The 13482-nt window shown below is 38.2% G+C and overlaps 1 protein-coding gene across 2 annotated transcripts in view; it reads left to right on the forward strand.

Moving 5' to 3' along the window:
- The window catches only part of CHD9 (chromodomain helicase DNA binding protein 9), a 71699-nt gene that overhangs the window by 52851 nt on the left and 5366 nt on the right, over positions 1 to 13482 (forward strand). For both annotated transcript variants that reach the window (XM_053952598.1, XM_053952599.1), the window contains exons 23-36: positions 697 to 786; positions 1577 to 1680; positions 1801 to 1918; positions 2588 to 2645; positions 3001 to 3043; positions 3201 to 3420; positions 3541 to 3743; positions 3974 to 4882; positions 6986 to 7149; positions 8080 to 8352; positions 9097 to 9265; positions 10205 to 10344; positions 10821 to 11042; positions 11837 to 11965. In XM_053952598.1, the coding sequence (XP_053808573.1) occupies positions 697 to 786; positions 1577 to 1680; positions 1801 to 1918; positions 2588 to 2645; positions 3001 to 3043; positions 3201 to 3420; positions 3541 to 3743; positions 3974 to 4882; positions 6986 to 7149; positions 8080 to 8352; positions 9097 to 9265; positions 10205 to 10344; positions 10821 to 11042; positions 11837 to 11965 (2842 nt within the window). The remainder of the gene's footprint in view (positions 1 to 696; positions 787 to 1576; positions 1681 to 1800; positions 1919 to 2587; positions 2646 to 3000; positions 3044 to 3200; positions 3421 to 3540; positions 3744 to 3973; positions 4883 to 6985; positions 7150 to 8079; positions 8353 to 9096; positions 9266 to 10204; positions 10345 to 10820; positions 11043 to 11836; positions 11966 to 13482) is intronic.

Below are 13482 nucleotides of genomic sequence, written 5' to 3' on the forward strand. Positions count from 1 at the left end.
CTCTTGCTGATGTGTTTGGGATGCCTTGCAGTAGCCAAAGGACTCAAAAGTGGGAGTGCTTCTTAAAGAGACTGAAAGCACTGAAATTGTTGCCCCTCGATCTTACATCCTGTTTCCCTGGCATGTTTTCTAGGCTTCAAAGAATCTGAGCTACCAGTTTGTGAAAGCTTAGTCATTCATGGCAGTCAATGAGCTTGGTTTAGATCAACGATTTTTCTGTAGAAAAATTTGTCAGCTTGGACAATTCATATAGCTGTAGTCAAGAATTGAAATAAAGCATGGAGAAGTCATTGGGGCATGCACCAAATTGTGAGCGAGAAGGAATGGAAAGGTTAAGGGGAGGATGTTCATTGCAGCCCATTTGATCTTCTCTAAGGACATTTCTAAGCAGGAAAAGGGAAATAGCACTTTGTTCTTATCAGTATTTTATGAAGCAAGGGAAGAGTGTTCTGCTGACCCTGGTCTTCAGCATTTGAAAGAAATTTTGCAATGAAACAACTTGTAAATGTGATGACAAGAAAAAGTCTTAGGTCACCTGAGATGGATGTTACCCCCCACCTTAAAACTGAAGGAACTGTGTTTTAGGAGAATGACTTGAAATGTTTGTGATGTAATAAAAGATGAAACAAAACCATCCACAATTATTGAATGATGTTTGAGTTCTAATATTTGTATTTCTCTTTTTTCTTTATTTAGAGTCTTACTTCGAGTAAGAATGCTATATTACTTAAAGCAAGAAGTCATTGGTAATGAATTCCAAAAGGTCTTTGATGGAACTGATGCCAGGTGAACTACAGAGAGAGTATTTCACTTGTTTATTTCAAATGTCAGATGCAAATTCAAGAATCTGCCTAGACCTAAATAAGAAATGTTAAAACTAAATGTGTTTATCCTTAGGCTGTGAGGAACATGTTTTTGTTTTCTCTTTGTTTACTAAACACTTCATCAACTTGACATGAGGAAGTCCTGATTCCTCTTCATGAGTCTAGCTATATAAAGTAAAATAATATGAGTCAAATAGACTGAAAAAGTAAGTGAAAGATAGAATTATGTACTTGACATGATAATTGGCAGGTTTTCCCCTGCTTTTGATTATGTGCTGTGTATTCCATTAATGCTTTTTTTTTTTTTTTTTTTTTTCTTTTTTTTTTTTCTGTAAAGACAAGTATTGCTGTTTGGAAATTCTTGAACTCACTGCTCCAGGAGCTTGTAGCAGATAGAAAGTTGTACTTTGATTCAGAAATACTAGTGAGAAACAGTCCCTCTCATGCAATTAAACACTAACACAGATAGTCCTTGGTTTGCAATGTTGCACAAGCACAGGCTGCTGGGAGTTGGTGAAGTTCACTTAGAGAGGAAGAATGTTGTATACTCCTTTTCTTTCCCCATTACTGGTCTCAAATACAAAATACCAAGGTGTCTGGATGTTTTGTATTGCTGGTTTTAATATATTTGTGTGCTTGAAGAGAGAAGTTTAAAGTCCCACATGAAGTAGAAATGTACTAAGAAAATTTAAACATTTATTTCTTCCTCTGAATTCTGTTGATGTTGGTATGCTCTTGGTGATTCTCTTTAGTGAAATTGATGTTTGGGTTCCTGAGCCAGACCATTCTGAAGTTCCTGCTGAGTGGTGGGATGCAGATGCAGATAAATCTCTTCTAATTGGAGTCTTTAAACATGGTGAGTAATGAGGGTGACTGTGTATGTACTTCCCCACACCCTAAAATAAAAACACCCTACATGGAATTTTTCTTTGTTTACTCTGGAAGTTGAATTTTTGCCACTTTTTTTCCATTATAGGTTATGAAAAATACAACACTATCAGAGCAGACCCAGCTCTTTGCTTTTTGGAAAGGGTTGGAAAACCAGATGAGAAAGCAGTTGCTGCTGAACAGAGAGCAAATGATTATATGGATGGGTATGGAAGGGAATGTTTGGGGGCATTAAAGCAAACAAATTTTAATTTATATGCTGTACCTTATTTTCTTCCTAACTGGTTTTACATGAGTTTGGTGTCATTGTTATAAGGGATACTACTTAGATGTTACTCCCATAGGGTGGAAAAGAGGATTGGTGTAACAACTACTGAAGTTTGGGATTTCAGTTAGGGGAAAAATGCAGCAACTTGTTTTTAACAAGGATTCTACCTTGTGTTGATATGTTAAAAATACTACTTAAGACACTGAAGTGCAAAAACATTCAGAGGTGTAGTGCTACAGACCTCTTCAACTTGATTTCAGGTCAGCTTTTGATGTCTTAGTCTTGTGTAGCTGACCAGTGACCCCAGTAGATCAGTGTGAGAATTACTGGTAACTGCTGAAAGAGAACTGCTTTTATTCATTGCCCCATGACTGAGATTTTTAGTTGTGGTCACAAAGCATACCTTTGGATGATACAGTGACTTGGGAAGAGCAGGGTTGAAGCCAAAGCTGCCATGAAATACTTTCTTCATTTCAAACAGAAAATTAAATACAGTATCTTACTAAATTTAAATTAGTTTTGCTTAATTTAAAAGAGTGTAACATCTTTTCAGTTAGTAGTGTAAAATATTACTAAAATGGCTTCTTTTGTGTTGAAATTTTAACAGGGATGTGGAAGATCCAGAATATAAACCAGCACCAGCACTGTTTAAAGATGACATAGAGGTACAGTAGGCACCAAATAATAGCTCCTTTTAATACTCATTCACTTAGTCACTTCAACACACGTTCACTTGTAATGTAATACTTCCACCTTTGTGTTGAGCAAATTATTACTTTTTTTCCTGTATTTCTCTAAACTGGTCAAGCTTATTCCATGAGTTTCTGAAGTTGTCTGGGTGGGTGGGAACGGTAGGGAATTGTTACATAGTTCTGTTGTATGCCCTGTTTGCCATTTAACCAAACTATCTGTTACTTTTGTTCTTTGTCACATTCAGAAATTGTTGTAGGATGTACGTTTAACTTAAATCTCTGGAGAGGGCTATATTTTAAATTGTGCTTCACTTTTGTTTTTTTATAGGATGATGTTTCATCCCCAGGTGATCTCGTAATAGCAGATGGAGGTAAATCCATAAAACTCCAAATCTGAGCTAGTTTCTGTTGTGTTTTGATCAGTTTAATTCTTGTGATTCTTAGCTAAAGCATAATTACCTAGTGTAGAACCACAGACACTAGCAGTAATCAACTTCTTTATTTTCCCATGACTTGGTTTTCGTATAGATGGACAAATGATGGAAGGGGACAAAGTCTATTGGCCCACTCAGTCTGCCTTAACAACGCGTCTGCGCCGCCTGATCACCGCTTATCAACGAACGAGTAAAAACAGGCAGGCCCAGCAGATCCAGCCAACATTCCCAGTACAAACCAGTATGATGCAGCTGCCATATGAAGAAGCTGCACTAAATCCAAAGATGGCTGCTAAGATTGAAAGACAGCAAAGGTATGTGCAGCATGCAAATGTACTTTTTCAATCCGCCCTTAAGTAAAAAATGGTAAAGACATAATGTGTGAAATGATGAAGAAATTGACAGAATTTCACATCTTTTTCTTGCTGGTCAAGATGGACAAGAAGAGAAGAAGCTGACTTTTACAGAGTCGTGTCCACATTTGGAGTGGTGTTTGACCCTGAAAGGGGACGGTTTGACTGGACCAAGTTTCGAGCGATGGCTCGGCTGCACAAGAAAACTGATGAGAGCTTGGAGAAGTACCTGTATGCATTTATGTCAATGTGCAGGAGGGTCTGTCGCCTCCCCTCAAAAGAAGGTGGGTGTGTATGTTTTTACTTTTTATATTTGTGTTGTCAGTGCCTACCTTGAAAAGGTTTTTCTTTCATGTGTTGGAAGATAAAAATGGGGGAGGAAGACTTAAAGAAACCTGTTGAGAGTAAAATTGAAAGCTTATAATGGGGAGACATCTCTTAACTCATTAGTCATCTACTTAAAGTACTGGTACGTTGGTTTTGTCAGATTCTCATTTGTTTTGTTTTAATACAGAACTCGTGGACCCAAACCTTTTTATCCAGCCTATCACAGAGGAGCGCGCTTCCCGGACTTTGTACCGCATCGAGCTCCTGCGGAAAGTGCGGGAACAGGCTCTCAGGCACCCCCAGCTCTTTGAGCGGCTAAAGCTGTGCCAGCCAAACCCAGACCTACCTGTCTGGTGGGAATGTGGCACTCACGACAGGGATCTGCTTATTGGAGCTGCTAAACATGGAGTTAGCAGGACAGATTATCATATTCTTCGTGATCCTGAACTCTCATTTATGTCTGCCCAGAGGAACTATAATCAAAACAAAGTGGCTCTCTCAAGGACTTCTACTCCACTCTTGCACCAGTACCAGATGGCATTATCTGCTTCTCCTCTTACACCTCAGTCAAGACTGTCAGATGCTAAAGTGAATGCTTTTGAGGACACAAAAGCTAAAAATGAAAATCTGAAAGAGGACCCTCAGTCTTCTGAAGAGGAATCTATGTCTACAGAGGAGACACAGACAATACTGAAATCTGAACCTTTGAGTCCCAAAAATGGCACCCCAGTACAAATTACAGACCACAGACCTAGCGTGAAGGCTGAGACAGACAGGCGCATGGTGGCAGCAAGGACAGAGCCTCTAACTCCAAACCCAGCTTCCAAAAAACAGAGAGTCAGCAAAAGGGGGTCTGACTCTAGCTCTGACTCAGACTCTGACTCAGATAGATCATCCTGTTCTTCCAGGTCATCATCTTCATCCTCTTCGTCTTCCTCATCTTGTTCCCACTCTCGATCTGGCTCTAGCTCTTCATCATCTTCATCTTGTTCTTCAGCATCTTCATCGTCCTCCTCGTCATCCTCATCATCGTCATCGTCATCATCATCATCGTCTGAAGAGAGTGATAGTGATGAAGAGGAGGCACAAAAACGTGGTATGTGTGTAGTCTTACTTCTGCAGTATAATTCTTTACTGAACTAGTTTATTCTTAATGGAAAAATGTCTTAAAAAGGCTATTAAATCCCAGAGAAGTTAGCTCTATTAAACATAAAGTTAATGTAAATAAACATATTTGCTTGAGTCTTCCAAGAGAGTTGGAAGAATTTCAGGAATACTGATTTTTATTTGTTTCATATCAATGCCTTGGTGAGGTACAAGGTTGCATGTAGTTCATGTGTGGGAGAGTGGAATGAACAGCATTTTCTGGAAATATACTCTGTGTGTGTGTATTCCCTGCTATGGGTTCATTTTCTTTCTAAACAGATCCTTCAGGTTTCCCTGTTTGTTTTTTCCACTCTTGCTCACCTGTCTATGTAGCTTCCTCATATGTTCTTTCATAAAACCTGCAAGCTTCCTTCTGTCCAAACTGGAGTCATGTCAGCTGCTTTCTGTTGTGAACTTTGCAGTGCCCAAACAATGTTTTTGCACTGAAAATTTTCAAACACTTAAAAAATTTTCCAAAAATTCACTTAAAAAAAACCTGCTTAGCCAAGATTGAGGTGGCTGCAGTGCATTAGACTATGTAACACAGACAGAGTGAAAGCTTCAAACTAGCAACAAAAACCTCTGATAAAGTGAGTTAAGAGTTTTTAATAACCCAACCATTCATTATTTAATACACTCCTTACTTTGCTGCTGTGAATTGGCCTCTACTTCCCCCACTGAAACTCAGAATATGGAGAGATTTCTCTGTGTGATACAATTGGTAATAGAGAAGGGAAGAAAATGAAGTCAGGCAGTGGGATTAAGAACCTGGTTTTTTCCAATACCTAAGGGGAAAAGGCATTGTCTTAATAAGATGGATCTCCTTGTCCATTGAGATGACAAATGGAAATCATGGGGTTAATTTACTGGGGAAATGATTACTGGGCAAGTAAAATTCCACTTACAGAAAATTACTAATATGCTGCTGCCTGCAGCAGGGAAAGGACATTTTTAGAGGAAACAGTTGGTATGCAAACAGTAAAACAATGACAGCAGAGGAATGCTTATATAACATAAATATGCAGATAGAGATTGTGGTTACCATAAGTGTGCTACAAGTCCAAATATTAGGCTTGTTTTGTACCAGCTCAGTCTGTTTAGGCAAATAATCCTGCCTTCCTCAGACTGCAGAATCTCATAAATCAGTTGGCCTTTTTGTTTTGGTGGGGGTTTTTTTGATGTTTTTGCTGTTGATATGAAGAGATTGGTAAATGGTGGAAAGTTCACTTAACTTCATCAGTATTTTAATTTTAAGCCCAGGTTTTACTTCATTGGTTATTCAATGGCAGTGACCCTTTGGAATACTTTCCACATTTGAAGCATCTCTGAAGGGAGTGCTGGATTCTATCAGATGACTCAGTACAGAGCTTTTGTTAAGGACAAATCTAATTTCTGAAGAGCTGCTCCTCTTACTCCTTGTGCTGATGTAGTAGTTAGATTTTCAGGCAACATTTTTTTGTTGTTGTTGTTTCAGACTGTTTCCCCATGTTGTAGTGCAACTTCTGTTGTTGTCTGAATGGAGGCAAAAATGAAATACTAATGATGAAATATAAGAAAGTCAGAGGACACACTGGAAAGATAATAGGGAAAAATCCTCAGTGATTAAAAATTGAATAATTTAATTATCCAGGCACACATGTTCAAGGCATGGAGCATCCAGTGTTCCATGCAGTAAACAAAATGGGCTGTTCTTTGAAGTATTATCCCAGTAGATTTGCCATGTGCTGGTGACACCTTTAATTTCAATTTAATTCTATGCTTTAGTGAGTGTTTTCTTACAAAATAAATATGTTAAGTGAAGACTGTCTGTTAGATTACTCTGAAGCATGTCTGTTTCCAAATAGCTAAATGTTCAACATCTTAAGCTTTGAAATACTAACAGGAATATATGTGGAATTTACATCCCTAGAAAAGGATCAGCCTGAAAAACCTAAGAGATTAATTCTTCAGTTTAACTTTGTGTTTGGACTTTCTCTGAGCATTGTTCACCTGAACCTCTTAGAGTGAGTGTTTAACTCCCTTACAGCATAATGATTTTGATGGTTTTATTTAGCAGAAGGAACTCCACATATAAAAGCCTATGATGAAGAGAGTGTGGCCTCTCTGAGCACCACACAAGATGAGACACAAGACAGTTTCCAGATGAACAATGGGACACCAAATTCTGGTTATCTCCTACAAGGTGGATACATGTTGGCTGCATCCTACTGGCCAAAGGCAAGTTCATAATGCAAACTTGAAAACCAAAGTAGTAGTTGAAGGGGCTCTAACATGAATATTCTGTTAATTATGTTAGAACCCAGAAGCAGGGTAAGTAGCTGTAGGATTTGAGCTTCAGGACCTTTTAGGTGTTACATTGACTCTGAAACATGCATGTAAATGTAGGTACTGCTTTTCATAATTTTTGAAGGGGAGTGTAACTGTAGTGTCACAGGTCCTTGGCACATTGTGAAAAATGACATTCAAAGTGTAAAAACTGACTTACATCAAATATAATGGGAGAGTCTTGAACTCAGAAATAAGTGTTTACTTACAGAACTTGTAATTTTAGCAGTCACAAGTTTTATTTGACAAATAACTGTGAAATTATCAGAAAATACAGTAGTTTCTGTCGTCTTCATGTACTTAACTGAGTTTATTGGGACTTGAGAACTGTGTATTATGGAGGTGTGTGATTATCTGTGTGTGGTGCCCAAAGGATGGGAATGAGGAATTACATGGTTTTGGAAGCTAAAAGGAAACATTAATAATTGTCTGTAGATTTAGTTTTGTAAATGTTATTTGCTGTATGTTGTGGTGCTGCTTACAGGTTCAGTTCCTGCTAACAGTGAGTCAAAGCCACACATACAACTACTGCTTTGGTAGTTACCATATCTTTCCTTTAAAAATCAGGGAGATAGTGTATTTCAATCATCTGCCAGACCCTGTACAGATGAGAGAAATTGCATATTTGTTTAGAGGTACATAGTGAAATTAAGTACAGAAGTACAGATTACAGTGAATCAGTACAAATCCAGGAACTTCAAAATCTTCAAGTCCAGTGATAAAAACGTTGTCATTTCTTTTCTCTGTACAATTAAGAGCTAATACATAAATGTAACAGTGTTGGTAAGCATTGGCCTTACAAAATGATTTTCTCTTACTTAGGATCGAGTGATGATTAACCGACTGGACAGCATTTGTCAGACAGTGCTGAAGGGTAAATGGCCTTCAGCCCGAAGGAGCTACGACAGCACCACCGTGGCATCGTTCTACACCACCAAGCTCCTGGACAGCTCAGGGGCAGCTGCAGAGTACAGCGAGCCCAGTGCACCCACACCCCCTCTGGCAGCTGTAAAAGAAGAATATGACCAATCACCCCAGCTGTCAAAGGTGAAGAAGCATGTACGAGAAAAGGAGTTTACAGTGAAAATCAATGACGTATGTTTATTTTTATTGCCCTAGGACCTGGTTGCGATTGCGGTGTGCGGCATGCTTTACCTGCAAGTGGCTGCCTGCTCTCACTCTCACTTCTTCACACACTTGTTTGTGGGTATTTGGGTCTGCTGCTTCTGGGCACTGAGTGTTTGGGGTTTGGGTTTGGTTTTTTGGGGAGGGGGTTTTTCTGTGTTCTTTTTTTCTTCTTTTTATTTGCTTAAGCCACTGGAAGGAATTTTTTTTTTTCTGAATTGAATTTTTGCCATGCTGATGCTTCCTCAGACAGCTTGTTTTATGCTGTTTCTAACAAATCTGGTTAGTATAAAAAGGTATTTCTGCTGCTCAGCGCTTTTTTTAACATTTCAACAAGCACTTTATTATTTCATTGTCTTTTAGAGGATTACAGGAAAATTTCCTGGTTTAAATGCAGGCTAGAAGCTTCAAACATTTTATCTGTAGTTTGAGACCTTTTTGTAGCACATAAAAATATGTGACTATTTCCTCTTGTAGTTGGATCTAAGACTGGATTCAGGACGTAAACACCTTACCAGTATCTGGATTTTTCAGTTCAGATGAAATTTCTGTTCATTTTCTGGTTTTACATGGAAGAACTAGATTGTACAAGGTCTAACACTGTTTTCATTCTTTCTCAATTCTGCTGGAGTAACTGTATGTGAAAATCCTGATCATGAAGTAGTTCTTTCTGCTTCAGCAGAAGCTCTTCTAATCCTGGCATTTATTTAACAGGAAGGTGGTTTGAAATTGACTTTTCAGAAGCAGGGACTGTCTCAGAAAAGGCCGTTTGAAAGCGAGGAGGGTGCATTGGGTCAGCAGCAATATCTGGCTCGGCTACGTGAACTCCAGAATGCTTCAGAAACCAGCCTTGTCAACTTCCCAAAATCACTTCCCAAATCAGGTACAAAAAACATCAGAAAGGAGAAGGGTAATCTAGTATTAAATCTTCTGGGTTCTTCTCTTGATGTCCATGAGTTGCCAATGGAGAGAGTTGTTTGCAGTGTTGTTCTAAACTGCACTCTGGAGAAATTCTCTCCAGTGTAGAGACATTTCTCCAGTTTGGAGCACCTGATACTTATCACAGTGTCAATTACTGTAATGTTAATTTAGTAGAATGATGCCATTAAACACTGTAAACCTCCTCCAAAGAAGATTTTAATAATTATAAAGTGCATCACTGTACACTGACAGTAATCAGTTTAACTCAGAACTTAATGTGGCTAGTCTGTAAATAAAGATGAAGAGTTCCAGATTTATGCCTCTGCCAATTTGGACTCTTCATAACCTTCCTTGTGTCTCATATAAAGAGGCAGTGGAGGACAATAATCTAGAATCAATTTTTGATTTATAGCCAAAAACTTACAGCTTGTTTCATAACAAGGTAACAGTAGGTATACTCTGACAAATAAAAATGAGCCTGAAGTAAGGAGTTAACATTTGGATTAAAATGTTAGAAATTATTAGAAATGGATGCTTAACTTAGACCAGCTTCTGCTTCAATTTTGCAATAAACCATTAAGGTCTTGCTAAACATTTATTTACGGATGTCTGCCTCTCTGTGTATATGATATCAACAGTTTTCAATGGCTATCATCCCTGTACAGATAAATTTGGGGGGGGTGGAGGGGCAGTAATGAAATTTTCATAGTAAAGTGCCTTTCAGAGCCTGATATGATGCTTTAAGCAGTCATAAAACAAAGGGCAATTTATCTTAGCTGTTACGTGTAGAAATTACATACACTCACACTAATTCAAATAATTTTATTTCCTTTTTGTGCTCAGACATGTTTCTCTTTATAAAACAAGCTTCTGACACAAGTTTTATTGCCTCATTTATTAGGTACTTCCAGTCACTTAACAGCCAGTGCCAATGGAGTCATAGTTGACAGTCAGCCTGTAGTCAAAAAGAGACGAGGAAGAAGGAAGAATGTGGAGGGGGTTGATGTCCTCTTTATGAATAGAAATAAACAGCCTAACCATGTAAGTAAACTTGATTTTGTATCCAAAAAATAAGATCAAAATTATTATTATTAGTGCCTTAATTGAGCGTAACCAGCTGTCCCTGCTCCACAAAAGCTTGTAGTCAAAACTTTGAGGTTTGGGATATTTTTTGCTGATGTCTTATGATTACACAGATGAAAACTGGTGGAGTGTCATTAAATGTTTGAGATATATAAAATCAATAACTGTTTCTAAATTGTAACTTTAATTCTGATGAACTTTAACAATGCATTATTAAAAATTTGTGGGTTGACATAGCAACACTTGGGCATACCTGCCTGTAACATCTGTTATGGGACCTAATTGGGCAGTGACTTGAAGGGATTTCTGTGGCAGGAGCAGTGCCCAAGTCCTTGAGTGAGATCTGCAAAACTGTGGCTTGCATTGACTTATACATGAAATAATCGTGATGGCTTGTTTTCTGTGCAGTAAAGCAGATGTTTTTTATTCTCCAGGTTAATCCAGGTATTAACTCCTGCCAGGTTGCTGCAGGAATAAACCCAGCACTCACTTACACACAGTCCCAAGGCATGCTCGATGCAGAGAGCCCAGTTCCTGTTATTAACCTAAAAGACGGAACAAGGCTTGCAGGTGATGATGCCCCTAAAAGAAAAGATTTAGAAAGGTGGCTTAAAGAACATCCTGGATATGTTGAAGATTCAGGAGCTTGTATTCCTGTGAGTAGTTCTTTCACCTCTCCCTGGCTAAATAGTAAAATATTTCACATATTCTGTATTTGGGTTTGTATTCTATGTTATAGGGAATTTTTTCCTTGTTCTTCTGTTCCACATTAGAAAAGAAAAATGTCCATTTCTTTTTAAAGTGTGAGGTCTGCAAGCCTTCCTCTTGTCTCATGAATGTGATTGCCAAGAAAAGCAATACCAACTCAAGACATTTGATCTTTGTATTATTTCACTTATTATTTAAAAAATTATCTAGGATAAGAAGACTAATATTACCTTGATAGTGATGATGAGAGCTGAAAATGTGTAACAGCATATTTAGTGATGTGCAAGAGGATTAAAGAATTTACTGTGGAATGCATCTCATACCTACAGTAGGGTGCTATGGTAGTTTGTTTGGGTATGATCTTCTCATACTGTTACTTGTGAATTTGAGACTTTTTAATGTTTAGCAGAATGTAAGAAAATCATGTGTGATATCTGGAATAACAACCTTCCTTCTCCAGTACGATAATACAAAGCAGCAGCAATCTTCCAGATAGTTAAAGCACTGTTAAAAACTGAAAAATTAGTAAAGCAATGAGCAGAGGCATCAGAGAGATGACGTAGTGCTGTTTACTGGGCTGCTTATTAAATGATTGTGATCAGTAAATAGGTACTATTATTAAAATATTTCTGTATTTGAAGTTGGCTTCAAATAAATGCCTGACTCGAAGAGAATGCACAGAAATCGTATTTAAACCAGTTATATCAGAAGGATAATTGGCTTTTTAATTCCTTTATAACAGAGGATGCAGCTGCACGATGGGAGGCCCAAACAAAAAAGACACCGTTGTCGAAACCCCAATAAACTGGATGTTAACAGTTTAACTGGTGAAGAACGTGTTCAGCTCATAAATAGAAGAAATGCAAGAAAGGTATTCATGATACTGTTCCCATTTTCATACTCCCAAATGGAAAATTACTCCAGATGAAGAACTTGATACACTACACTTGCTAAAATTTTCCCAGTATACAGATGAAAGGTTTTTGTTCTAAAGTTTTGGCACAGAACAAAAAAGTCAATTACAATCTTCTACTAAATTTTTTGCAGCTATGAAAATATGTAAGATACAGATAGAAACTTAGCCCATGGTTTATAGAACTGAACACTCTGTATGATGCAGTGTTTGTGCCATTGACTCAGACAGAGGCAGGAGCACTTAAATACCTGTTCAAAATATGTGATGAAAGTGGCAACTCCATCAGAAGTTTGAGATTTTTTTTGTAATCGTCTCATTACTCTTTTTGACACAATTGAAATTTTATTGGTAGTATATCCGGCATAGAAACTTGTCCTTTGGAATTGAGGCAATCATGTGTACTGGATGATTTTGCTTTTATCAGTAGTGTCTGGCATTTGCCCTTTATGGATCCACCAGGAGGTATTGGCTGTCAGTCACATTTCTAGATGAAATGGTAGGGGAACAGGAGAACAAAAGGAGAACGGGAATTCTTACGTGAAAAGGCAGCAGTGGAAGATGTGAGAGCAGGCATTGAATTGAATTCTTGTACAGGTGGTCAAAGTTTGGGAACAGAACAGCGCATTTGAACAGGCTCTGGGGAAGGCTAAAGGCAATATTCAGGAAAAGCATGCAGAACATTATTGGTGTCTATTGAACAGATCTGTGTGATGGTGTCTTTGAATGTCAGTGCACCAGAGCAGCAATCCAGGGGGAATCTTTGAGCTGTTGTGTCCATGTATGGAGCATTTTCCCTTTCCCTTGTGGCACTGCCAGATTCTCTTTTTGTTAGAGCAGCTACAAGGGAAGCAGGATGGGGTTTTTTTGTATGCTGCTATATTAAGGTCAGGAGCTTTGCCCATCTGTACAGGAGGGTGAGGCAGAATTTGAGTCTTTAATCTCTTCAGTGTATTGAGACAGCAGCTCCAAAGGGGAGCCAGAATGGTTGTGAACCTCTTGAAACTGGGATCCGTGGCTGCTCTTCAAGTGTTGTGCCCTGAGGGGTCTTGTCAAAGTTGAGGATCAGGGAGTGAGAGATATGATCTCTGTTTACTGTGAAAACCTGTGTTTTCATGATGGCTTTTTTCCTCTCAAATTTCCACTCTATAGTTGGTATTTGGATACTTAATTAATCTCAGTTTTTCCATGTATAAGTTGTCTCTAATTTCTCTGTATCACCAAGTCTGTTTTTTCTCATTTACTTTTTAGTTGTGTAATACTTTTGAGTAGCAGGGAGTGAGGGACCAAAAGTAGCCTAGAAAATACGAGTTTAAGTTGCAGTTTATAGCGAAAGTTAAGCAGAAACTGGAAAATTTTCTTTTTTTCTTTCTGGATCTCAATTATACCTCTAATTAATTTAAAAGCTTACTTTCCCGCTTATATGTTTTTATTAGGATATGCTGTTTAGTAAGTTTAACTTGGCCTTTTTTGCA

This window comes from Vidua chalybeata, chromosome 11, assembly GCF_026979565.1.
Source record: "Vidua chalybeata isolate OUT-0048 chromosome 11, bVidCha1 merged haplotype, whole genome shotgun sequence".
In the NCBI taxonomy this organism is placed as follows: Eukaryota; Metazoa; Chordata; class Aves; order Passeriformes; family Viduidae; genus Vidua; species Vidua chalybeata.